General features: G+C 41.3%; 1 protein-coding gene across 2 annotated transcripts in view; it reads right to left on the reverse strand.

Annotated features, from left to right (window-relative positions):
• The window catches only part of LOC132824971 (FYVE, RhoGEF and PH domain-containing protein 4-like), a 249282-nt gene that overhangs the window by 158537 nt on the left and 67463 nt on the right, over positions 1 to 23282 (reverse strand). The window contains exon 1 of one of the 2 annotated variants that reach the window (XM_060839901.1): positions 13307 to 13427. The exons of the other annotated variant lie outside the window; for it this stretch is intronic. Within the exon in view, the coding sequence (XP_060695884.1) occupies positions 13307 to 13358 (52 nt within the window). The 5' untranslated portion in view covers positions 13359 to 13427. Of the gene's footprint in view, positions 1 to 13306; positions 13428 to 23282 lie in introns of those variants that run through there. 2 annotated transcript variants of the gene reach the window in all.

Raw genomic sequence — 23282 nt, forward strand, 5'->3', positions numbered from 1 at the left:
CAGGTTCGATTCTAGCCTTGGGTGACTGTCTGTGTTGAGTTTGCACATTCTCCCTGTGTCTGCATAGGTTTCCTCCAGTAGGCCAGATGAATTGGCCATGCTAAATTGCCCATAGTGTTAGGTGTATTAGTCAGAGAGAAATAAATCTGGGTGGGTAACTCTTCGGAGGGTTTGGGCTGAACGGCCTGTTTCCTCACACTGTAGGGAATCTAATCTAATCTGAATGTCAAGGGGCACTGGTCAGATTGTCACTGATTAAAGATGCTCATTGCTTGGCATTTGCATCACACAAATGTTACTTGCAACTTGTCAACCCAAGCCTGGATATTGTCATGTTATTGACCTGCACACTTGGATCCCTCTGCACATCAATATTCCTAAGGGTTCTGCCATTCACTGTATGATTTCCACCTGTACTTGATCTTCCAAAATGCATCACCTCACATTTGTCTGGATTAATCTCTATCTGCTATTTTTCTGCCCATGTGTCCAACTGATCTATATCCTGCTGTATATCTGACAATCCTTCTCACTAACTACAACGCCACCAACCTTTGTATCATCCGCAAACTTACTAATTATCCCCAGTCACATGTGAAACACAGAATATATCACTTTCCTGGTCGCTTTGTAGATCAATTTATGATTTTTTTTTACAACCTTACATTCCAAACCTCATTTCCATTCTTAAAATTTTCAGTTTAGTGCAAATTGAAGATGAACCAAAAGAATTTGAGAAACAGATCCAGAAATTTCAATGGTTTCCATTCTCACTTTTAATAGTAACTTGAGCCAATTGCTTATGTCCTTATTTGTTGGTAAATTTGGTTGGAATTTGAGAATGTACTTTGTTAATAATACTCTGAAAGTATAATTTACTTTTCAAAAACAAATATGAAATACCAGTGGTGCTGTTTGCATGGCTCTCTCTCCCTCTGTCTCTCTTAATGGTGTTAGCATATACCTGGTGGACAGAGATTGCTATTATTTTTCCTTGCTGTCAGCAAAACAAATAAATAATTAGTTGCTTTCAAAATGTAATTGGTGATATTTTCAAAGTCAAAATTATACTGAAGCCTATTATCTACTCTCCCTTTCCTTCTTTCTCTACTTAAACCTTAATGAAGCTTCCGAAGTTTATAAAAGATAGCTTTCCTGATAAAGTAGATGACTATAAATGTTGAGACAGCACAATCCAACTCAGCTTTGAAATCAAAACTAAATTGGCCTATGAATCAAATCCTGTCTGTTGTCAGGCATGTTTCGGCTGTCCATTTCATGCTGAGTTGCAAAAACGATTCAGTTTGCGCAAAATACTTGTACTGACTGATCATATCATTATGCAGGTATGTAGAGTAGGATAATGGTTGGGAGGGTGGGATTTGGAAATTGAACATGTCTGTCAATATTTAATGTCAGCCAATACCTCTTAAAGATAGATGTATTCTGGCTGCAGAGACCAGGGAAAGAATTTCTTTGCAAAAACATCTTTGAAACAATTATCAGCAAGAGGCGGGGTTTACTGATACTGCCTTAGATGCAATAATTAAAAGAAGGAGCATTTTTATTCCACAATGTGCAGAAAGACCTCAAGGCATCTTATCTGTGGTCAGTAGGAAGAAATTATGAGCCAATTAGCACCCAGAACATCGCTGCAACGCCAGAATAGCATTCATATAAAAATAGAAAATAGGAGCAAGAGTAGGCCATTAAGCCCTTTAAATCTGCTCCACCATTTCTTACGATCATGGCTGATGACCCAATTCAGGAGCCTGTTCCCACTTTTGCCCCCATATCCTTTGATCCGTTTAGCCTCAAGTGCTATTTCCTTCAACATCTTCTTGAAATCATACAATGTTTAGGCCTCAACTGGTTTCTATGGTAACAAATTCCACAGGCTTACCACTCTGTGGCTGAAGAAATTTCTCCTCATCTCAGGCCTAATGTTGACCTTGTATCCTTAGATTGTGATCTCTGGTTCTGGACTCCCTCACTGTCAGGAACACATTTCCTACATCTACATTCTAATCCTGTTAGAATGCTATAGTTGTGGTTCTGCTCGCCGAGCTGGAAGTTTTTGCTGCAAACGTTTCGTTCCCTGGCTAGGGAACATCATCAGTGCTGTTGGAGCCTCGTGTGAGGCGCTGCTTTGATGTTTCTTCCGGTATTTATATTGGTTTGTTCTTGCCGCTTCCGGGTGTCAGTTTCAGCTGCAGTGATTTGTATGTGGGGTCCAGGTCGATGTGTCTGTTGATGGATGTTCTTGCCATTTCCGGGTGTCAGTTTCAGCTGTAGTGGTTTGTATATGGTGTCCAGGTCAATGTGTCTGTTAATGGAGTTTGTGGATGAATGCCATGCTTCTAGGAATTCTCTGGCTGTTCTCTGTCTGGCTTGTCCTATGATAGTGGTGTTTTCCCAGTCAAATTCATGTTGCTGGTTGTCTGAGTGTATGGCTACTAGAGATAGCTGGTCGTGTCGTTTTGTGGCTAGCTGATGTTCATGGATGCGGATTGTTAGCTGTCTTCCTGTTTGTCCTACAGCACACAAGCCAACATCCACGCTCAGACAACAACTCACTAGAACAAAGGACCCAATACCCAGCACGAGCCAAACTAACGTAGTTTACAAAATACCATGCAAGGACTGCACAAAACACTATATAGGACAAACAGGAAGACAGCTAACAATCCGCATCCATGAACATCAGCTAGCCACAAAACGACACGACCAGCTATCTCTAGTAGCCATACACTCAGACAACCAGCAACATGAATTTGACTGGGAAAACACCACTATCATAGGACAAGCCAGACAGAGAACAGCCAGAGAATTCCTAGAAGCATGGCATTCATCCACAAACTCCATTAACAGACACATTGACCTGGACACCATATACAAACCACTACAGCTGAAACTGACACCCGGAAATGGCAAGAACATCCATCAACAGACACATCGACCTGGACCCCACATACAAATCACTGCAGCTGAAACTGACACCCGGAAGCGGCAAGAACAAACCAATATAAATACCGGAAGAAACATCAAAGCAGCGCCTCACACGAGGCTCCAACAGCACTGATGATGTTCCCTAGCCAGGGAACGAAACGTTTGCAGCAAAAACTTCCAGCTCGGCGAGCAGAACCACAACAACGGATACCCGAGCTACAAATCTTCAATCAGATTTTAGAATGCTATAGGTTTCTAAGAAACCCCCTCATTCTTCTAAACTCCAGTGAGTACATTCCTAACTGCTTCAACCTCTCCTCACACATCAGTCCTGCCATCCAAAGAATCAATGCACTCCCTCTATAGCAAGTACATCCTACCTCAGATATGGAGACTGAAACTGCACACAATATTTTTCATGTGGTCTCACCAAGGTCCTGCATAACTGCAGCAACACAGCTCTACTCCTGTACTCTCATTATAAAGGTCAACATACCATTTGCATTATTTTCCACTGCAGCATCTCCTTGCCTACCTACAGCAGGACATGTATGAGGTCACCACATCTCATTGCACATTCACTTCTCTCAATTTAAAGCCATTCAGATAATAATCTACCTTCTTGTTTTTACTAAAGTCACATTTATTGACATTATACCACATCTACCATGCAATTCCCTACTCACACAATTTGTTCAAATCAAGGTTATTTGCCAACGAATACAGATTTCTTTCAATTCCTCGGTCTCACTCACGCTCTGTTCCCCAATGTTTCAGATATTCAAAAATCTAGCTAGAGTTTAGGTCTGACTATTCCTACTCTCCTCTGCTCATGTCTCTTTATTAAATTTACAAACTTACTTACCACACACTCAAGACATTCAAACTGTACTTCACACCCAACCCTCGAAAATCACTGTTCCCTCTCAAGTCACACATTCAACAATTTTACAACTTCCACTGACCTTCAACATACATCATGCACACTGACTAGCAGCTATTCCAGCATTATAACCATATTCTCCAAATATGTAACAAGACTGTCACTAATACACTCCCTTCTTTTTTTCCCAGGAGAATATTGCACACAACTCTTGTCAGCAGGCTGGTATCAAGGGGGAGAGAATTCACCAGCAATCCACATTCTCACTTGAAGAAAGACACTTGCCATCATGGGGAAGGGCTACAATTAACACCAAGGTGGCTGGCAACACCGAGAGAGGCAGTTTGTGCTGTGTATGATTTTGTTTCGTACCTCAACCTATTATTCCTTCTGACTCTCAGTGTGCATACACTGCATGGCAAGTTGCAGATGTGCTCAATATCCAATTTATTCTTTTCATTCTTCAGTTCATCTTTGTGCCTCACTTCATTTCAGCTTCAGAGTATGTGGAAGCTCCTGTGCCTTCAGGACAATGCAATATTACTTGATATGTGTGCCGGTTCATGTACTGGCAGCATGCAAACTTTTAAAACGACGAAGTAGATGGTCAACACATGGTCACTCATCAGAGACATGTCTGCAGGAGTTATGGTAGATTCATTCCAAAAACAAAATCATCATCCGCAGGGAAATTCTTGCTCCCAATGAACATTGACATGAACCTATGCACAAAGTAAACTGGAATGTCAGGTTACAAACATGGTGAACAACAGTCATGTTTCCTGAAAAGATACACATCGTTTTGTCCTGCGATCACAGACTGCATTGAGGGAATTTTAATGTGCAGGAATATGTGAGTTTGGATGTGGGTAAAAGTTAAAAATTAACAGATGTTCTCCAGAGACAAGGATTCCAGATGCTGAGGACATTTTGCTAACTTGAAGGCTTCTGAATAAACTAGTTAATTACAGAAATTATGCATCAACCAGCATTCCATTGGAATAGAGCACAACTGGATGCAGGAATGCTGACCAAGCAGATACAAGAAGATGCAGGAGGTGGAGAAGGTCATACCATGAGGCTATATCTGCCCAAAGTAATCAGGGATCGATGGTCTGATTTGAATTTGAGCAGAAATAGTTTGAGATGGATGCACTTCAGTAAAGGCATGCTTACTACGTACACATTGTTTTGCATATGCCACATGTCAATAATACTCTCTACTAATAACAAAATAGATTCCACATCTTCAATACTGTTTGGCATGTGACCCTGAGCAGTACAACATACATGTAAATACTTAGTATCTTGGTAGAAGTTACGGTGCCAGTTACATTTGATCCACCATCATAAACCAAATGGTGGCCACTGGTAGGCACCGTCTCTCTGTTGGTCACATAATTCATGACTCTGATGTGCAATTCACATACATAGATGGCATATATACACAGAAAACAAATCGACATTTCGGGCAAAAGCCCTTCATCCTGATGTCCCAAAATGTCGATTTTGCTGCTCCTGCTGCCTGAACTGCTGTACTCTTTCAGCACCACTAATCCAGAATCTGGTTTCCAGCATCTGCAGTCATTGTTTTCTGTGTGGTAAAACAATGCTATCTCATGAAATGTTATTGTAATGGCCATTAGCATGCTGTTTAAATACTCCTGGCATCTGAATGCACTGCGTGTGACCCACAGCACTTGGAAAAACAGAAGTCAAGTGCCCTGGATCCTGCACCACTTCTTCACCATGAGGGTACAACCCTTGCCACTAGCTATATGGTGAGCAGGTGAGGAGCAGGAGCATGAGGACAAGGAGGAAACAGGGGGACAATATTGACAGCTCCTTTCCACCCGAGTCAGCATGAAGATCTCTTCTGATTGTAGTCCCAGTCACTCAAACTCCAATGTTACATTCATTCACAGATTGACCCCTACCTATTTTCTGTCACTGACTATCACAGTGTTTACTTTGCCATGCTGCAAAAATATTAATCTCCACAACATGAACTTTCCACACCAAATTTGTAAATAAAATTAAAGCATCTGGCACACAAAAGGTGACTACTTAGCATCACATGTGCTTTTAATGCTTGTTTTCTGTGTCTATTCACCTGGGGTTCCAATGCAGTGATACTCTCATGACTGTGGCTTGGTTGATGGAAAGCTGCTGTTCTCACTGAATGGGGATGGAGATGCCGTTGCAGGATGAATTTAGCCACTGACTGCACATCTTAGCTTGGGCTAACTGGCTAACAGGCTACAGCAAGGACACATGGCATGTCAAGACTGTGCCAATTTTCTGCAAGATTAATGTAACTAGATCCATTCCCTACATTTTCACTATAGTTTTCTTTTCAGATAATCATCCAATTTCTTTTGGGAAGCCTTGGCTAAATCTACTTCCACTGCTCTTTTCAGGCTCTGCATTCTAATTTTTTGTCTAATTGCTACATACGCACATTTTCTACATGGTGTCAATGGTTCTTTTGCATTGTCTAATACTGGTGTCCTTTAGTTCTTCACCTCTCTGCCAATAGCATTCATTCATTTGTACTCTGCCCAGAGCATCGATTTTTTTCACATTCTGTCAAAACTGCTCTCAGCTTGCTCTTTGCTAAATAGAACCACAGAGCTTCTTCAATCTACTTACAGAATTGAAGTGTTTCAGTCCTGGAACAATGCTTACCAATCTTTTTGACACCATCCCAAATGCTTTCATAATGCGGAATTCTATATTGGACAGAATGCTCAAACCAGTGTTTTAAAAAGATTATCAGTAAATTACTTGCTTTTGTACCTTTATTTATGCCTTTATTTATAAAGCCAAAGAGCTTGAATGTCTTTTCAATCACTTTTTTAGCCTCTCCTGATAAATTTGATTTATGCACGTTTACCCCCACACCTCTCTGTTCCTACACCATGTTTAACATTATATCCTTTATTTTATTTATTTTTTTCTTTCTTCTTCATGCTACCAAAGAGAAGAAGCTCTCTGTGTTAGGGAGAAACCTGAAAAGAAGCTTTTACATTTGTCTGTAGTCACTCTATTGTTGAAAACATCTGGTTCATAATTCCTATGTCTGAGGATATAACTTTTAGTTTAAGAAATTAGACTGTTGTAAGGAAGATCCTGATGAATAAATTGACAAACATCATGAATGTATTAAAAAGTCAAACATCTAAATTTAAGTAACTTAAGTTAGAGGACAGGGGAAAATGAAAAAAAAAACTTCAACACTGGGTGATCCATTTCTAGATCTCTTGGGAGGGCCGGTATCTCAATTATTATCTATATAAAATGAGCTAAAAGCTATAAAACTCTGACGGAAAAAAAAGTTGTAAAACTTCAATGGAAAATGAAATTATTCATATGGGTCACAGAATGAAATAGCACTCACTGAGGGAGGTGATGGCCTAGAGATATCATCACTTGACCTATGAGTCCAGAAACCCAGAATAATGTTCTGGGGGCGTGGGTTTAAATCTCACCACAGCTGATGGTGGAATTTGAATTCAATTTTTTAAAAAATAAAATCTGGAATTAAGAGTTGACCGATGGCCATAAAACCATTGTTAATTGTTGAAAAACCCATCTGGTTCACTACTGCCCTTTAAGGGGAGGAAATCTACCATTTTTATCTGGTCTGGCCTCCATGTGACTCCAGATCCTCAGCAATCTGGTTGACTCTCAACTGCCCTTTGAAATGACCAAGCAAGCCACTCAGTTGTATCAATCATTACAAAGTCTCAACAAAGAAATGAAACTGGATGGACCACCTGGCATTGACTTGGAACTGGAAAAGACAATAGCAAAAAAACAAACAGCCCCATCGACCATGCAAAATCCTCCTTATCAACATCTGGGGCTTAGTGCTGAAATTGGGAAGCTATCTCACAGACTAGTCAAGCAACAGCCTGACAGTCATTCTAACTGAATCATACTTTACAGATAACATCCCAGACACCACCATTACCACCCCTGGATATGTCCTGTCCCACTGGCAGGACAAACCCAGCAGAGGTGGCTACACAGTGGTATACAGTCGAGAGGGAGTTGCCCTGGGAGTTCTTGACAGTGACTCCGGATGGTATGAAGCCTCATGGCTCCAGGCTAAACCTGGGCAAGGAAACCTCTTACTGGTTACCACGTACCATCCTCCTTCGGCTGATGAATCAGTACTTCTCCATGTTGAACACCACATGGAGGAAGCACTGAGGGTGGCAAGAGCACAAAATGTACTCTGGGTGGGGGATTTCAATGTCCACCTGGATCAGCAGCATTACTGATCGAGCTGGCCGGGTCCTAAAAGATATAACTGCAAGACTGGGTCTGCGGCAGGTGGTAAAGGAACAAACAAGAGGAAAAACATACTTGACCTCATCCTTACTAATCTGCCAGCTGCAGAAGCATCTATCCATGAGAGTATAGGCAAAAGTGACCATCACACTGTACTTGTGGAGATGAAATCCCACCTTCACATTGAGAATAACCTCCATTATGTTGTGTGGCACTATCGCCGTGCTGAATGGGACAGACTTCAAACCGATCTAGCATCTCAAGACTGGGCCATCAACAGCAGCAGAACTGTACTCCAGCACAATCTGCAACCTCATGGCCTGGCATAACCCCCACTCAACCATTCCCATCAAGTCAGGGGATGGTTCAATGGAGAGTGTAGGAGGGCATGCATTAGGCATTAGGCATGTCTAAAAATGAGGTGTCAACATGGTGAAGCTATCAAACAGGACTACTTGCGTGCCAAACGGCATAAACTGCAACTTATAAAAAGAACTAAGTGATTCCACAACCAATGGATCAGATCTAAGCTCTGCAGTCCTCCCACATCCAGACGTGAATAGTGGTGGACAATTAAACAACTCATTGGAGGAGGACGCTACACAATATCCCCATTCTCAAATGATGAAGGAGCCCAGCATATTAGTGCAAAAAATAAAGCTGATACATTCGCAACAATCTTCAGTCAGAAGTGATGAGTGGATGATCCATCTCGGGCTCCTCCAGTGGTCCTCAACATCACAGATACCAGTCTCCAGCCAATTCTATTCACTCCACGTGATATCATGAAACGGCTGGAGGCACTGGATACTGCAAAGGCAATGGATCCTGATAGCATTCCGGCAAAAGTACTGAAGATGTGTGCTCCAGAACTTGCTGCTCTCCTGACCAAGCTCTTCCAGTACAGTTACAACACTGGCATCTACCCGACCATGTGGAAATTGCCCAGGTATGTCCTGCACACAAAAAGCAGGACAAATCCAACACGGCCAGTTACTGCCCAATCAGCCTCCTCCCCATCATCAGTAAAGTGATGGAAGGGGTCATCAAAAGTGCTATCAAGCAGCATCTGCTCAGTAACAACCTGCTTGGTGACACCCAGGTTGGGTTTTCCCAGGGTCACTCAGCTCCTGACCTCATTACAGTCTTGGTTCAAACATGGACAAGCGAGCCTAATTCCAGACGTGAGGTGAGACTGACAGCCCTTGACATCAAGGCTGTATTTGATTGAGTATGGCATCAAGGAGCCCTGGCAAAACTGGAATTAATGAGTATCGGGGGCAAACACACCTCTGGTTAGGGTCATATCTGGCACAAAGGAAGATGGAGGGTCAGTTATCTCAGCTCCAGGACATCTCTGCAGAAGTCCCTCAGGATAGTGTCCTAGGCCGAAGAATCTTTAGCTGCTTCATCAATGACCTTCCCTCTGTCTTAAGGTCAGAAGTGGGGATGTTCACCGATGATTGCACCATATTCAGTACTATCCACGACTCCTCAGATACAAAAGCAATCTGTTCTCAAACGCAACAAAATCTGGACAATATCCAGACTTGGGTCGATAAGCAGCAAATAACTATTGCACCACACAAATGCCAGACAATGACCATCACCAATCAGAGACACTCTAACCACTGCCCCTTGACATTCAATGGTAATACCATCACTGTCAACATCCTTGGGGTTACCATTGACCAGAAACTTAATTGGACTCACCACATAAGCACAGTGGCTACAAGAGCAGATCAGAGACTAGGGATATTGCAGTGAGTAGCTCACCTCCTGACACCCCAAAGTCAATCCACTACCTTCAAGACACAAGTCAGGAATGTGATGTAATATTCCCCACTTGCCTGGATGGGTGCAGCTCCAACAACACTCAAGAAAATTGACACCATCAATCAAAGCAACCCACTTGATTGGCACCACATCTACAAACATTCAATCCCTCCAACACCGGTGCTTGTTCGCAGCAGTGTGTACAATCTACAAGGTGCACTGCAGAAATTCACCAAAAATCCTTAGACCACACCTTCTAACTCCACGACCACTTCCATTTAGAAGGACAACAGCAACAGGTACTTGGGAACACTACAACCTGCAATTCCCCTCCAAGCCACTTACCACGCTGACTTGGAAATATACCACCGTTCCTTCACAGTCATTGGGTCAAAATCCTGGGATTGTCTCCCTATCGACATTGTGGATCAACCCACAGCAAGTGGACTACAGCGGTTTAAAAAAGACAGCTCACCACCACCTTCTCAAAGGGAAATAGGGATAGGTTATCAATGCTGGCCAGCCAGTGACGCCCAAGTCCCACAAATGAATAAAATTTAAGAGTGGCAGAACAAATGGCTTGCAGCATAGGCCATGCAGACTGCTATGGAGAGGCAAGACCAGTACACTCAGGGTCAGCTCCTCAGCAACTGGTCCCAAGGAAGAAGGCATGGCAATAGGGCAATGGGGAACCTGGCGTATATTACAGGTGTCCCCTTCCACACAAGGTAGCACCCAGTTGGAATATGAACCACAATCAAGCCTTTCAGAAGTCTCCCTTCAGGACAGTTCAGAGGTGGCCAGGCCCTAGAGCTCCACCCTGTCTGCTGCCCCTCAGAACCTTGGGAGTTCACTTCGCAGAGGGTCCACTTACATCTGGTAAGAAAATCCTGATATGTCTGGCTCATCTAGACACAAACATCCTTGGGGTCACCTAACCTAACTTCCAGGACCAAAGGGCTCTATTGCTGAGTCAGCTCCCTTCTCCTCAGCTGCTGAACCAAGGAGTACATTAAGTTATAGGAGAGAGACAAGACTTATTGAGGCACTTTGGTGGCAATATTATTTGGCAACTTTCTATACATTTCACTGTTGTAACCTTACATCTGCAATTACTGGAAGTTTCAGATCCTCTTTAAACATTAATAGCCTCTTACAATATTGCAACAATATCTAAACACTATACGATTATTAGCAGATTCTTTCAACTCTCCTTTTTACCTTCTATTTTCTAAAGATAAAAACTACAGCTTCTTCTGCTTATCCATGAATCCATCATCTTTTACACTTGCGACTATTCCAGTAAACTCTTCTCTATACTGTCCAAAGCTTACACATCCTTCTTAAAATGTGATCCCCAGAATTTGATTAAATACTCCGTCTAAGTCAGAAATAGTGTTTTATCTAGGTTTAGCAAAACTAACTTGCTATTCTAATTTTTGGATTGACATATAAAAACAACACAAAACAGTACACTGCGTAAAACAATTCCAGATAATATGCAAATTTCTTTATGTTATTAAATCTTTATGTAACAGCAGGTAGGATTTTCTGAGGAACGGCGCTCTCCACAGATTGACCTTGCACTTCTTCCTTCACGCTGTGTATGAGTTCCAAGTTTCTGATAGGAGGTTCCGATCAGGACTCCTTCAGAAATGTGGAGCCATAATTCCATTCAGACAGAACAGTTGCAGGAAGGTAAACCATACAGCCTTTTCTTCATAGCAGTCATGTTCTGAAATGTAAATGTCCACCATCACAGACTGCAACATTGGCAGCTCCTGTGAAAGTTTAAGTATATAAGATAAATGAGTTGTTAGGATACCAATGCATTAGGATGTTGAGGGAGTTCACAGGTCTGTGTCCTATCCAGTGCCTGGGTCTAGGTGTGATGTTGTTTCCCTTTAAAGGCCCTCACAGTGGCAGCCTCTCGTTCAATGGTCACTCACTTGCTCACTCCCTCTGTGGTCACGGCCATTCCCTTCCCTATTTCAATTTCTGGTTAGTAAGGTGTCAGGTGGGCAGTGGATAGGGAGCCAAAATGCAAGTTGGCAAGGGAAACCTGTTAAATAATAGATTGTTTAGGATAGACCAGAGTGGGAGATACCAGGTCCAAAGGAGGTCAGAGGTTGCGGTCAGGTCCAGAGCAGTGGAAGGGGCTGGAGGATCATATCCCCAATGGGCAGCTGAGTTGGGCCTGGAGCAGGGAAAGGGTTGTTTGGTCTGACAGTGTGTAGTCAATGGGTTTGGGGGTTGAATTGGGTCCTGGGATCTGAGGATTGGGCTTCATATCCTAGGTACAAATTAGGAGAGCGAGTTGGAAAGACTAAATAGGAGAATGAGGTCAAATCCCAGAGGAAGGAGTTATCTCCAGGAGGGTTTTCCAAACTCATGACCACTGTCATCTAGAAGGACAAGGGCAGCAGATACATGGAAATACCATCACCTTGAAATTCCCCTCCAAGCCACTCACCACTCAGACTTGGAAATATATCATCATTGCATTTGTGTTGCTGGGTCCACGATCTGAAATTCCCTCATTAATGGCATTGTGTGTCTACGTAGAGCACATGGACTGCAGCAGCTCCAGAAGGCATCTCACCACCAGCTTTTCTCGAGGGGAAATAAATGCTGGCCCAATGGTGTCCACATCATATAAATTAATAAAAAGAGAAGTGTGCGCCTGTTCAGTCTCTGGGTGATCCAGAGGGACTGAGGGTGCATGCTAAGTTGAGGGTCAATTTAATAAGTACCCAAGAGTTAGACAAGATTTGAATTAAAATTAATCAGGATTTTATGGTGCGACTATTTACTTAACTGCGCTGGGATCATCTGAATTATCTGATTTAAATTGATATATTTGGAGTGTTTGAAGCATTAGGCAATTGCTCAGTGGAATGTTGAATTTCCCATGCAGTTCCTTGCAGTCTGTTATATTGGAGATTCTGCAGGGTTGTCATGCGCAACTCCCAACTATGGTTCAGAAACAACTCCCTGAGCATCAGGAAATACAGCCCACATGTCGAATAATCTAAATACGCTCCATTCTATAATTCGGTTTGGATAATAACCATATACCACAGCACATGATTTATCAAAACTAATTGTGTATACAAAGCTTCAAACCTTTAGACTGTTATTAAATCGTATATCTTTTTACACTGATGCACTCAAGTTAACTGCGGTATACTTCTGTATACAAACAATGTTTGCGTTGAGAACGTAAAACAGATCACCATGACATTACACTTTTTTTAATCAAAACTAGTTAAAGACATCAGTGCATATTATTAAAGACATCAGTGCATATTATGGAGTAATATTTACTTTAAAATATTACCAAACAAATTACCATTTCAAACATTCCCTGTAGTTTGTGTGTTTGTAAAATTTACCTACCAGTCAGAACAATTTGTGAATCTTTGACTTTGAAATATATAGTCTGATCCATTTTTCCACCCAGCAGCACTGTATACTGTCACACAAAGGATCTTCAGCAAGTTAAACCTGACAGCTTTGGTGAGCAGTCAAACACATTTCCTGAATAACACCAGTAATGAAACTGGCTAAAAATATTTAGAGGTGTCATCTTACTTCCGTTTGCCGTTACATTACTACACCAGACTCAACCCTGCAGGGAGGTCCCAGATGATTGTGAAAGACAGCTGACGCTTGAGAATACTTTTGCAGCAAAATTTGAATACTACAAGTCATATAATAAAACAGAAATAGTCAAGAACCAATTCTAACGTTAGCACTTCTGTTTAACATCCTTCTTTCTATAGTCATGGCTGACTCTTGGTTGATATTTTCAAAGGTATAATTTGTAGCCGCCACATTTGTCCAAACAGCCTTCTAGAATCTCGAACTTCTCAGACAATTTAAAAGACTGAAGCTCATCCACTTCGTGCTTCTCAATCACCATGCCTCACTCGTACTTGCTACCCACTCATCTCTGACCGTGGACCAAAACAGACAACTCTATTCTGAGCAGTATGACAACTCCTGGAACAAGATATCATGTCAATTTCCCCTTCCCTGCTGCAAATCACCTGATCTCTCTTGCATTGACAGAAACTGATTTACTGTTTAGTCCTGATGAACAGTGCATTGTTGGCTTTCTTAATGTACCTCTGCACTGGATTATGCTGGAGAAGCCATTTATCACAGACTGGAAGGAGACAATGCCAAGTAAGTTAAAAGTAGTGATAATATTGACAGATGCTTGCAAGGACTGGTCTCCTCACCCAGAAAGCAGAATATTCTGTTGTCGAAAACTGCAGGTATCTGCCAAAAGTAAAAAAATGGCTGTCTAATACACTGCTGTTCAGATGATTCCAAGAAAACAGACTCTCAGCCTATACATCCTCTTTGCTGGCTATTACCCCTATGAGCAAACACTTTCACCTATTATCGTCTGACAGACTTAGTAACAACAGTTGCTCCTCATACTTTACCTATTCCTCCATCTAAATCAAACTGGCAGCAATCACATTGAATTAGCATCTAGAATGCACCAAAGTGAGGAGGAAAGACAGTGCTGACTTGGCAATTATACTAACACATGAAAGTGTCAAAATGACACACAGGAAAGACCAATTAGTCCAGGTAACACAACCACCCTTCACTCACCTGGAACCAAGAATAAAAACAGTCTTATCAGAGGAAATACCTGAGAAAATTCCTCATAGCACAGTAAATGACTAAAACTATTGACCCTGGTTTAATTGATAGAGTATAAGCTACCTTTTCTAAGTAGTGAACTTCTCCCCAGTTCAGAAAGATGTTGTAGGCTCTCTTAAACAAATTAGCACTGCACTAACCAGCAACCTACTGAACAGATAAAATCTTCTTTAGGAAAAAACAACCAAATGTCTATCCTACTTTAACCCTTACTTAAACCCTGACCCTACCTAACTAGCCAATTGACATAAGTGATCGGTGTCAAAACAATTGAGTCCCTTAGTTATTTTAACCAACCTGTTCAGAAACATTATGACACATCTCCAGGGCACATGAACCCAGATCTTCTGGCCCACATGGAAGGACTGCATCACAAGACCTTAACATGTTTGGCTGAATTTGAACCTGTCTGGGAAAGCTCTAATAGATTTCTAAGTCATCACCTTAACCAGTTAGCTACAGATAAACTACCCCATTTCAATATCTGTTTAAACTGCTAAGACTGAGCTGAAATGTTTTAAACCGGAAACTAATGGATAACTTCCTCTGTATGCTTTCCAGAACCTATTCTAAAGGGATTTAAAACTGGACACTGTTATAAGTGAAGCTAAACCAGCTCTTGGACATAACAATGTATTTGTAGTGAATACAACCTAGAACCCTGTTTGCTTGCATCAAAGCTTCATGAAAAGCTACGGACAAACTATCATTTTTTACACCACTGGCTAGTGTTCTATTCCTTGTAGAGTGTTCATATTTTAAACATTATAACTGGACATGTGCAGATTTCCCCACTGTAATGGGTGTGGATTTAGGTAACTGACATCCTGATAAACCACCAACCAGGTGTTATACATGCTATGGAACATGGGATATTTTGTTTCAATGTGGTTTGCCTCCTCCCATGCTACAACTTCAAAGCCAGTTTTAAGCTGTCTTTGTAGTATTCATTGATCAAAGCTGGAAGCAAATGAATTTTAATCTATAAATACCTTAATATGACTTGCTTTGACTAAAACTAAAGAATAGATCTCATTTTTATTACTGCCCTCTCCACATGGTAACTAAGTCAGATTAAACCTGGAAGCTTGATGGCCATAGAGTCACAGAGTCATAGTGTCATGGAAACTGACCCTTCAGTCCATTCGGACCGAGTTCACAAACTAAACTAGTCCCATCTGTCTGCACTTGACCCATATCCTTCCAAATTTTCCTATGAACTTATCCAAATATCTTTTAAATGTTGTAATTGTACATGCATCCACCACTTTCTCTGGCAGTTCATTCCACACATGAACCACTCTCTCTGTAAACAGGCTCCCCCTCCTGTCCTTTTTAAACCTTCCCCTCTTACTTTAAACATGTGCTCCTAATCTAACACTATCAGCATATCATTTTCTTCTTGATGTGAGATTAGATTAGATTAGATTAGATTACTTACAGTGTGGAAACAGGCCCTTCGGCCCAACAAGTCCACACCGACTCGCAACCCACCCATACCCCTACATTTACCTCTTACCTAACACTACGGGCAATTTAGCATGGCCAATTCACCTGACCCACACATCTTTGGACTGTGGGAGGAAACCGGAGCACCCGGAGGAAAACCATGCAGACACAGGGAGAACGTGCAAACTCCACACAGTCAGTCGCCTGAGGCGGGAAATGAACCCGGGTCTCTAGCGCTGTGAGGCAGCAGTGCTAACCACTGTGCCACCGTGCCGCCCACTGTGCCACCGTGCCGCCCACACACACACAGATGTGGTGCACTTCTTCTAATTACTTTAAAATGTATAAATAACCAAAAACTTATTGAAAAACTTAGCTTCTAACTGATATGGGTGCTAAAAAAACTATTTTTTTTTACCTAAAACAGTCTAAATTAACTGCAAAAATACTGATCATCTGTCAGAAATCAGAGATATACTCAAGGAACATGAAAAATCACAACATCATCCCTCAATCAGAGATCATAGAATCTCTATGGTACAAATAGAGGCCATTGGGCCCAATGAGTCTGCACTGACTCCCCCCCCCCCCCCCCCCCACCCCCCACACACACACACCAAAGAGCAACCCACCCAGAACCAGCCCCACGGAAGGAAACCAGAGCACCCTGCAGAAACATAAACATAGGCAGCATATACAAGCTGCACACAGATGCCCCAGGCTGGAATTGAATCCATTTCCCTCGCACTGTGAGAAAGCAGTGCTAACCACTGAAGCACCCCAGATCACTCCAGGTTGCTTTATGTAAATACTTGGTTGCTCTAAAATACTTTTGAATTTATTTTCTGAAATTAGGTAAAATGGTGAGAAGTAACAAATAACAAAGGCAGACTTGAAAAATAACCAGAAAATGAAGAGAAGCTTCAGTTCAGATTGAAATTGAACAGATTACATCAGGTCCTGGATACTTACACTGAAAGAAAGCTGCATTTGTTCAATAATTGAATGTTCCTATGGGAAACTGTTTTTGAGGAAGACAGTTGAGAAACTCAAGCCTATTAACCTTCTGTAAACTGACAAAGTTCAGGAGACATAACTATTGAGAAACTGATTTTCTGTTAATTTTGATAGCAATGATAAGCAAGGTGTGTTCATGTCAGGGTGACATACTTGACAATCTTTTCATACCACTTCTGTAAACATTCTTGCTAATGCTTATAAAAGGCACACAACACCAGATTATAGTCCAACAGGTTTATTTGGAAATACAAGCTTTCGGAGTGCTGTTCCTTTGTCAGGTAGCTAGTGGAGCAGGATCATAGGACACAGAATTATAGTAAAAGATCAAAGTATCACACTACTGATACAATGTATTGAACAAACCTAGATTGCTGTTAAATCTTTAATCACTTAGAATAGGTTGCAGGTTTTGATTCATTAATGTAAATCTCAAAACTTCTTTCAAGTCACAGTCCTGAGATAACTTAAGGTTTTATTTTAAAAAAGGGAACATCTCAGCTCAGACATTGTACAGAGAACTCCCAGGTTCTGTTGCGACACTACAGATTTCTTACAGAACCTCAGGCACCCATGGACCAGTCGAAACAGTAACATTCCTTGTCACAATGGAAGTTTTGGCACTCTACGCCAGCATCCCCCATAGCTACAACAGCCTCAGTACTCAATACTGCCAATCTCCAGCACCATTCTACAATTCATCTGCTTTATCCTTGACCACAACGTCTTTACCTTTGACAACCAGTTCTTCATAAGACACACAGAACAGCCATGGGGTTTTGCACCCCAATATGCCAACATTTTCATATACAAGTTTGAATAAGACTTCCTCGCTGACTAGGACTTCCAACCAACACTATACACCAAATATATTGATGATGTTTTATTCCTCTGGACCCATGGCAAGGACTCACTGAAACAACTGCACAGTGATATCAACAAGTTTCATCCCACCATCAGACTTACCATGGACTACTGTTAAGAATCAGTCTGATTCTTGGACACACACATCTCCATCAAACACAGGCATCTCAGTACCTCAGACCCACAGATAACCTCATGATGCTGCACTTCTCCAGCTTCCACCCAAAACATATTAAAACAGCCATCCTCTACGGACAAGTTCTTTACATACGATGAAGAGGAACACTACTGATACTTGAAGGTGCTGAAGGCCACCCTCATAAGAACAGGGTACGATGCTCAATTCACCGATCGCCAGCTCCGATATGCCATAGCGAGAAACCGTAATGTCCTCCTCAGGAGACAGACATGGGATACAACCGATAGGGTACCCTTCGTTGTCCAGTACTGGGAGAGGAGCAACTATGCCATGTTCTTCAGAGCCTGTAACACATTATCGATGAGGATGAGCACCACACCAATACCTTCAGTATGTCTCCATTTCTCGCCTTTAAACAACCACCAAACCTTAAACAGATCATTGTTCGCAGCAAACTGCTCAGTTTTCAGGACCAACATTGACCACAACACTCACAACCCTGTCATGGCAACCACTGCAAGACATGTCAGAGTGTCAATATGGATACCACCATTACCCTTGGGGACATCATCCACCGTGTATGCGGCAGGTACTCACATGACTTAGCTAATGTTGTCTTTACTATTCACTGCAGGCAAGGATGCCCTGAGACATGGTACTTGGCAAGACTAAGCTACAACGGATGAATAGACACCATTCAACAATCGCTAGGCAGGGATGTTCCCCCTCCTGCTGGGAACATTTCAGCAGTCAAGGACATTCAGCCTCGGGTCTCGGGTGACTGTCCCCCAAGGAGGACTTCAAGATATGCGACAATGCAGAGTGACCGAGTAGAAGCTGATAGCCAAGTTCGGGGTTCATATTGCACTACAGGTGTGACTCTACTGCACTGTACACTCTTACACAAGACTATAAGATCATAAGCCAAGTTCAGTACCAATGGGGATGGCCTCAACTGGGATCTTGGGTTCATGTCACATTACAGGTGACCCCACTACACTATACACTGTCACACACACACACACACACTGACACACAAGCACACATACACATAAATACACCCACTCTCTTATACACGATCACGTTCACACACTCACGCAGACCCTCTCTCATGTGCATGCTGTCTCTCAGACACACACCCACCCCACACTCACATGCACACCCTCTCACAGGCATATACTCCGTCACACTCACACACATACTCTATCAAAACACACACACAAACATGCAACACTCACACTCACATTCTCTCTCACTCCCTCACATGCATATAAGTCTATGGGGTGAATTTGCTTTTGTGGATTTATATTTGCAGACACATTCTATTTGTTCAAAAAGCACACAGTCTGCAGGCAGTCAGTCCATATGACATTTTATAAATTCCTACTTTGGAAATACAACCAGTCTGACTCAAGATTGGAACACAGACAGACTCTAACTCACACCTTTAATGCATTGTCTGAGCTGAGATGTCACCTTTTTATTATAAAATCTTAAATTATCTCAGGAATGTGACTTGAATTTACATATTAATGAGTCAAAACCTGCAACCCAATCTAAGTGATTAAAGACAACAGCAATCTAAGTTTGTTCAACATTGCAGCAGCTGGATGGCACGTTGATTTTTTACCATAAATGCTATATCCTATGATCCAGCACCACTAGCTACCTGACAAAAGAGCAGCATTCCAAAAGCTAGAACTTCCAAATAAACCTGTTGTACTATAACCTGGTGTTGTGTGATTTTTAACTTTGTCCACCCAAGTCCAACACCAGCGCCTCCACATCATGGCTTATAAAAGAGATGTATGGGAAAATGGTCAGAAAGGAAACAAACTGCTTCCAGCACAAACCTCATCAATAATAATAAACAAAAGAGGCAAGATTTAATAATCCCATTTCTGAAATGTAATCAAACAGATTTCAGCAAAAAAGCTAACTATTCCACATGTTCATCACAGGTACGAAATAGAAGTGAACTATTCTTGTGCTACAATCAAAGCATACATGTATACTGATCAAAACACACTAAATTGATTTGACAATGAGGAAATAAATTCTGAAATAGCTACAATAATTCTCCTCTGTTAAATAGGAAACAGCTGTTTCCAGGTTTCAGTTCTGCTCTACATTACTTGAGGATTTACAAACATGTTAACACAAATGCTGTACTAAGCACTTCGCCTGATAATTCAGTGCAGGGAAACATAAAATGGACTATGTGCACAGGCAACATACACCTCATGCCTTTCCAGCCCCAGCTGCTTATCATTTGTAAAGCTAGAGGCGATGACTGAAGATAATCGGAAGTATATATTCAGCTTATGCTAAATAAAAAACTGACTCTGCTGCAAAACGCAACATATTTGGAATTCTTCTAAGTGGGGTTTGCACGTTCTCCCTGTGCCTGCGTGGGTTTTCTCCGGGTGCTCCTTCCTCCCACAGTCCAAAAATGTGCTGGTCAGGTGAATTGGCCATGCTAAATTGCCCATAGTGTTAGGTGCATTAGTCAGAGAGAAGTGGGTCTGGGTGGGTTACTCTTCGGAGGTTTAGTGTGGACTGGTTGGGCCAAAGGGCCTGTTTCCACACTGTAGGGAATCTAATCTAATCTAATCTAATCTACAGTCTTGTAAAGTGCCTAGCTATAATTTGAGGGAAGTGTGTTTAGAAACTTTCATAATCCACCCAAAAGCAAGAGTTTGAAGTATTTTAAATTAAGATTTTGCAGGAAATTGCACATTAAGGCACTGCAATCAAAATGTAATTTCCATTGATTTACCTAGTTACACTCATGGATATTTAAACTATTAAATGAGAAAGGTAAATACAAGCCAAGTGTAATTTAATCCCTCCCTATTGCACCCAAACGCCATCAGTACACTGCATCTAAGTTACTAAATACCTTGAGACATACAATGTTGTCTGTTCAAACCTTGATCATGTTTGAGACCTGCTTTTCAGGTCTCCTCTTGCTCAGTTTAAAATATAAGTGCCAAGAGCAGCAAAGCTAATTTAGAACAAGCAAAACTAGTTTGCACTTCAAGTCAAATTGTTAATGGATCCAAAGCCAAAAGGAAAACTAAAGTGCCGAATTAATATCTGCTGTCAACTTATTCTAATTTTTGAGCAAACCTTAATTCTGGTTGTTGAAAATCTTGTCGAAACAACAAAGAATCTCATAGTCTAGCTCAAACTCCAATCCCACCTTTGCCTCTTGCTGCTGCTCCTTCTGGAGGTCCCTTGAAATGAGAAATACAGTTTGTGGCAATAACCTGACTGTGGAGTATTTAACATGGGGGAGGGGGTTGCTGCTAAATTGTAGCAACCACACAGTTCTAGTAGACCATGAGACTCTCCTGATTTCACTGCCTGCCACAGGTGTACAAGAAGGATTTGCAAGTTGACAGTCAACATACCATGAAACCACCTTCTGTGGCCATCAAGTTCCTTAAGTTGGGCTTTGACCCAGAGCTTCTGGCTCAGAAAGAGAAAATGATGCTGCTTGCTGTACCACAAGACCTCCAAACATTGTTACCATGCAAAAGATACACTCTTATGAGTTTTGGTTGAAAAGTATCCTTAGAGGTAGTGAGGAAAAGTTAGCAGCACGTATGGTTCACAATCTTACTCCAGTCACTTATGCATTTTGAGTTTTAAAAACTTATAGGTGTTGTTGTGCAAGGGCATCAGCATCCTGGAGCAATCTTATCATGATGCCATAGAGCTGCAGATCATTGATCATAAATAGCATAGTGTGGAAGGTGTTAGAACTGTCTGGAACTTGACACTAATGGAGACTACTTCACGAACATGAAGCATGAAGATAGAATAGTCCTTACCTGATGCAACTATAAGTCAGAGCCTGGTATATCTATGATTGCCATATGCATCAGTATTTAGTATCATTATATCGTACGTAGTGTTACTTTGCATTCTAAGCCTGAAGACAGTTATTGATTTTGCTTTCTCCTCAGTCAGTGCATCGCAAACCCAAACTCGTAGCGTGCTACCTAGCTCATACCATATTATCATATTAAAAGACATATTATGAATTCACTACCTAGAAAACTGTGGTAGCAGTGAAAGTCAAGAAACTGAATTGATATCATCTAGATAAGTGAAGAATGGAAAAAATAGAATTTTCAAGAAATCATCACTGCAGCTTTAGGAGCAGACAGCAGCCAGAAAGAAAATCCACAGAGCCGAACAACTGTTGTGAATGTACGGAACACTCTTCGCCACACAAGTCACCAGAACACTACGTCTCAAAAACCTCTTACAGTCAATAATAGGGGAAAGAAAACTTTTAAAAAGCAGTGAAAGCAGCAAAAGCTCACGAGCGTTTACACTGATAAATTGAATTAAGTACCTGAGAATAGAGACCAATTGCTATCACCCAAAGCAAACCCAGTCTTTTGAAGGAAGGCATAGAAAAGGTTTAATTTCTGCCCAAAAACCTAAGCTATGGACCACAATTATGATTTTTTTAAAACATCATTCATGGGATGGGGGTTTCACAAGCCAGCATCACATTTTGTTGCTCATCCCTAATTGCCCAGAGTGCAGATAAGAGTCAAGCACATTGCTGTGGGCCTGGAGTCACATGACAGCCATCAGATTTCCTGAGCTAAAAGACATTAGTGAACCAGGTGAGTTTTTCCTGACAATTGGCAATGGTTTCATGGTTATCATTACACTCTTATTTCCAAATGATTATCAAATTCAAATTCCACTGTTTGTCTTGGCAGAATTCTAACCCAAGTATCCAGAACATTACCTGAGTCTCTAGATTAGCAGTCAAGTGATAATATTACTGGCCATCTTCTATCCCTTAAGTGAGTAAACTGTTTCCTTAATGATGAAGCTAACAAGTTAAGATAATTCTTGAGTACAGGCTTCAGGAAAATTGATTAAAAAAAGAAAACATATGAGAATAAAAAATTCATTATTACAACTCAAAGTATCAGAGGTTTTATCCATAAAGTTAGTGAAATCTGCATTATTTTGATGATTTGAATGACAAATTCAACATTTTATTCAACAACTAAGATACTTTATCAATCTTATTCATTTAAATACAAAACAAATTGAATGAAAAATCTGAACACCTTGTTGAATTTGGCATGAAAACTATACTAGAAATTATCAGTACCAATGACATCATGTCAGATATTTATTATTAAGTTAAGAAATTAATGAATCTTATTGAGTGAAGCTATTTTG

Source organism: Hemiscyllium ocellatum, chromosome 19 (assembly GCF_020745735.1).
Source record: "Hemiscyllium ocellatum isolate sHemOce1 chromosome 19, sHemOce1.pat.X.cur, whole genome shotgun sequence".
Taxonomy (NCBI): domain Eukaryota; kingdom Metazoa; phylum Chordata; class Chondrichthyes; order Orectolobiformes; family Hemiscylliidae; genus Hemiscyllium; species Hemiscyllium ocellatum.